Here is a 4,454-nt window from a genome sequence, read left to right as displayed (position 1 = left end):
ATCATTTATACAGTAGTTCTGGATTTGGGGAGATACAGGTATTCCTTCAGAATTGAGAGAATTTCAGCCTCTGTGGCCTAATCCATATGATATACTCAGTGGAGTTAGGATATGGTGGGAATTGGACATGCATTATGTGAATGGAAACCCAGAAAAATATTTGGAAAGTGCCAAGACAAGGACAAGCAATGTGTATAAATATAGATTTGCCTCACTGTCTTGAAATACAGAAATCCTTTGTTCTGGTGAGGGTGTTATGTATGCACACTGTCTCATTCAATTTCTTATTTCTAAATATAGAAAACATACAGCTATTGTACACATATATATTTATATAATGGGGATAGACATGGTAAATACGTACTTTATATTTAACAGAACTATCTTGACAGTTACGGAATGACAAATCCCTGTTATTTGTTAAAGAGAGTTCATACCAGTCAATGTGAGTATCCTCTTATTAACTTCAAATAAGTGAATAATTTTATCTATTTAAGTTTAGGACCAGTCTCTAGCAAGTAAGAAAGAATGAAAATTTATTATCCCAAGTTCTAGGGATAAATAGGAGTTTATCATCATTTACCTGAGAATCTAGAAATGTAGCGTTTACTATTGTCTAGAAGAACCCCAAACCTCAAATTCCGGTAGAAGATGCAAATGATTCCTCAACAGAAATTGATGCATAAGTATATAAATATATCGAAAAGTGTAAATAAAAACTAGATGCATCTGATAAATAGAGGCCAGGTGATTTTGCTTACAGGGAACACTTTCTTCACTTCCTACTCTCAGACAATTGGGAAATACACCCATGAAAATGATCTGATATTAGTTACCTTATATTGATATTAGTTATGAGATATATCTTATATATTAGATATATCTTATATCTGATATTAGTTACCTTAAAAACAATCCTTTCTAACAGCTTGCAGACTGCATTTAGAAGCAGAATATTCAAAAAGTATCTTATATTGTGGATATAATAATCATGTTGGCATAACAGTATATAAAATCATAAAGTCTGATTTATGACACAGCACAGGTACCTGGAAAACTGACCAATTGTCCCATTCTTTCTCATGTTCTGTGACAAGCTCTGAGCCATTTTCGGAAAACTGTTCTCTGAGTTTTTCTGAAGCACAGAAAATGGGAAAAGGGAGGTGAGCTACAAAGACCACAAGTAATGAATCTCTTTCTACCCCCTGGTGACTCTTCTTTTCCTAGAATAGGGGGCATTTTTCTTTAAACCAGTATTGTCTCCTGTTCCACTCGTGACAGGATCCCAGCCTGGAGCCTCCAGGAATGTGCTAATTACTCATTAGTCAGTCTGTCAGAAATAACACCAAAGCTGTTTTTTTTTTCCCCTTATTGTTTCGGTTATTGCCATAGATTGGTATAATAAATAATTGACGTAAGTATACAATGTTCTTACACATACTCTAGCATGTAAGAGGTCGTCCACAAACACAATTCTCCGCACACGTTTGCTGGGGAATCTTCCTCCCCTTCCCATTTTATGGTTGGACAAACTGGGGTTCACATGCTGTGTACAAACTCAACTCATTCCTTCATTCCATGACCTGATCATGCTCAGATTGCTAAAATTAAACACGTTTCTTCACTTTTGGAGAGCTAGTTTCCTGGGGGTGATAGGGAGCAAGAAATCCCTAAGTAAGATACAAGTGAAACCAGTGAGACAGATCCTTAATCCTTGGCTAGAGAGATACCATGGTCTTTGTCTCAGAGAAGTCTCCTCAGTGGCTGTCCAGTCCTCTGTTGTGTATTTAGCCTTAATTCTTTTCTTGGCAGACCTTTCCAAGAGAGAATGAAGGTCTTGCCTGCCTACAGAGTTTGTGCTGATTTTCCCACACATTTCTACTCTCCTTCCTGGATCCTGGCCTCTGTCGCTGCCCCTGACTCTCCCCTTTAGAGGCGCTCTGCATGGAGCAGGGCAATGAGACCCTGGTGAGGGAGTTCGTCTTCCTTGGCTTCTCTTCTCTGGCTGGGCTGCAGCGGCTGCTCTTCATAGCCTTCCTGCCCCTCTACCTGTTCACCCTGGGCACCAATGCCATCATCATTTCCACCATCGTGCTGGACAGAGCCCTTCACACCCCCATGTACTTCTTCCTTGCCGTCCTCTCCTGCTCTGAGACCTGCTACACATTCGTCATTGTACCCAAGATGCTGGTGGACCTGCTGGCCCAGAAGAAGACCATCTCCTTCCTGGGCTGTGCCATCCAGATGTTCACCTTCCTCTTCCTTGGCTGTTCCCACTCCTTCCTACTGGCAGCCATGGGCTATGACCGCTACGTGGCCATCTGTAACCCTCTGCGCTACACGGAGCTCATGGGACCCCGGGTGTGTGTGGGACTAGTGGGCGCTGCCTGTGCCTGTGGCTTTACTATTGCACAGATTATCATCTCCATGGTATTTCACTTGCCCTTCCGTTCCTCCAACCAGCTCCATCATTTCTTCTGTGACATTGCCCCTGTCCTCAAGGTGGCATCCCACCACTCCAGCCTCAGTCAGTTGGTCATTTTCACGATTGGTGTATTCGTCTTGGTCATTCCCCTGCTACTTATCTTGGTCTCTTACACCCGCATCATTTCTGCCATTTTGACCATTCCATCCTCCACCGGCAGGTACAAGGCCTTCTCCACCTGTGCCTCCCATCTCATTGTGGTAACTGTGCATTACGGCTGTGCCTCTTTCATCTACTTAAGGCCCAAGTCCAGCTACTCGTCAAGTCAGGACACCCTCATATCTGTGTCCTACACCATCCTCACTCCGCTGTTCAATCCGATGATTTACAGCCTGAGGAATAAGGAGTTCAAGTCAGCCCTTCGAAGGGTAATGGGCCAGACTTCATATCCTTTTAATTAAATTGATTCATTAAAATTAAATTTTACATATTCAGGGCACCTGGGTGGCTCAGTGGGTTAAAGCCTCTGCCTACTTGTGATTTTGTCTGTCAAGTAAATAAATAAAATCTTTTTTAAAAAGATTTTATTTATTTACTTGACAGAGATCACAAGTAGGCAGAGAGGCAGGCAGAGAGAGAGAGAGGAGGAAGCAGGCTCCCCGTGGAACAGAGAGCCGGATGTGGGGCTTGACCCCAGGATCCTGAGACCATGACCTGAGCCGAAGGCAGAGGCTCTAACCCACTGAGCCACCCAGGTGCCCCTAAATAAAATCTTAAAAAAAAAAAATTAACTATTCAGTGAATTGTATGCCTTTTATTTTATTTTATCAACTGTATGTCTACATCCATTTCCTACTTTAGAGTTTTAGTTTTTATCCATCACTTTGTCATAGGTTTTTATCAACATTTTTATAATCTTTGAGAAATTTCCTATTGTTTTCTAATATTTTTAGTTGTGTCTATGTTGCAAGTAAATATTTCATTTTATACAAATCATTGATTATCCACTAATCATAGAATCTGTTAATATCTTTAAACTTCGTTTCCAATTTTTTCATTGAGTGGTATAATTTTTCTCTGTTTAATTTGTTTTTGCATTTTATCGATATAGCTGCAAGATTTTTTAACTTTTGTGATTTAAAGATTTAAACAGGTTTTTCTCTTTTTCTTAAAGAAGCTTTTACTGAGTTCTTTGAATGTTAGGTTGAGATCATTTCATGTTTGAAGTTTAGTTGAAATTTTGTGAAATAATACAGGCACAGTGTCTATTTGAGGCATAGTCCTGTGATAATAACTTATATTTCTTTCAAGAAATGTCTCCTGCATTGTCATTTTTGTTTTTAATGGATCATATCTGGAATTTAGTGCTCTACAAAGTCATTCACTTCTTCTAAACTTTCAAAATTCTTTGTAAAATATTTACAAAATATTTTGAGATATGAAAATTCCTATAATGGTTTTCTCCTCTGTCATTTTATATTATGCATATTTTTTGCTTATTTTTTTAAATTTATGGTTCATATAGTAGTAGTTTGTATATTTTATCTGTCTTGTCAATTGTTTTCAAAAAGCTAACATTCGTGTAAATGAATGGATGCAACAGCCAACAATATGGGGGTTTCCCCCCCATATTGTTATTTTTAATGTTGTTTGTATTATCTTTCATTTGAATTTTCTTTTAAGTCGATGTTTTATTTCTGACCTTCTCATGCTTTCTACATGACATTTTTTAAGGTTTTATTTATGTATATAATTATTCTGTGAAATTTCCTATCATGCTCGCTTTAAACTTAATCCACATATTCTGATACATGGAGTGTAATTTATACTATTTCCTAGAATTTATTTCACTTTGCTTGGATTTCCTATTGACCCAACAATTATTTCATAGATTTAAAAATTCTCAGGTAGAAAAGCCATTTTTCTCTGTTAGTCATTGCATAGTTTATTACACTGGGATTGAGAATATTGTTTGTTATTCTTACTAGTTTGTGACCTTGGTTGAAATTTTTATTGTGACTTAATACAC

The 4,454-nt window shown here is 38.2% G+C and overlaps 1 protein-coding gene across 1 annotated transcript; it reads left to right on the top strand.

The window, feature by feature from the left end:
* The first annotated feature begins 1,944 nt into the window (after window positions 1-1,944).
* On the top strand, window positions 1,945-2,886 carry LOC116575695 (olfactory receptor 10K1-like). The gene has a single exon (XM_032317079.1). It carries the CDS (start codon window positions 1,945-1,947, stop codon window positions 2,884-2,886), a length of 942 nt encoding a protein of 313 aa, XP_032172970.1.
* The last annotated feature ends 1,568 nt before the right edge of the window (window positions 2,887-4,454 follow it).

This window comes from Mustela erminea, chromosome 17 (assembly GCF_009829155.1).
Source record: "Mustela erminea isolate mMusErm1 chromosome 17, mMusErm1.Pri, whole genome shotgun sequence".
NCBI lineage: Eukaryota > Metazoa > Chordata > Mammalia > Carnivora > Mustelidae > Mustela > Mustela erminea.
Note: the sequence above shows the minus strand (reverse complement) of the source record. Positions and strands in the feature narration are given on the sequence as shown.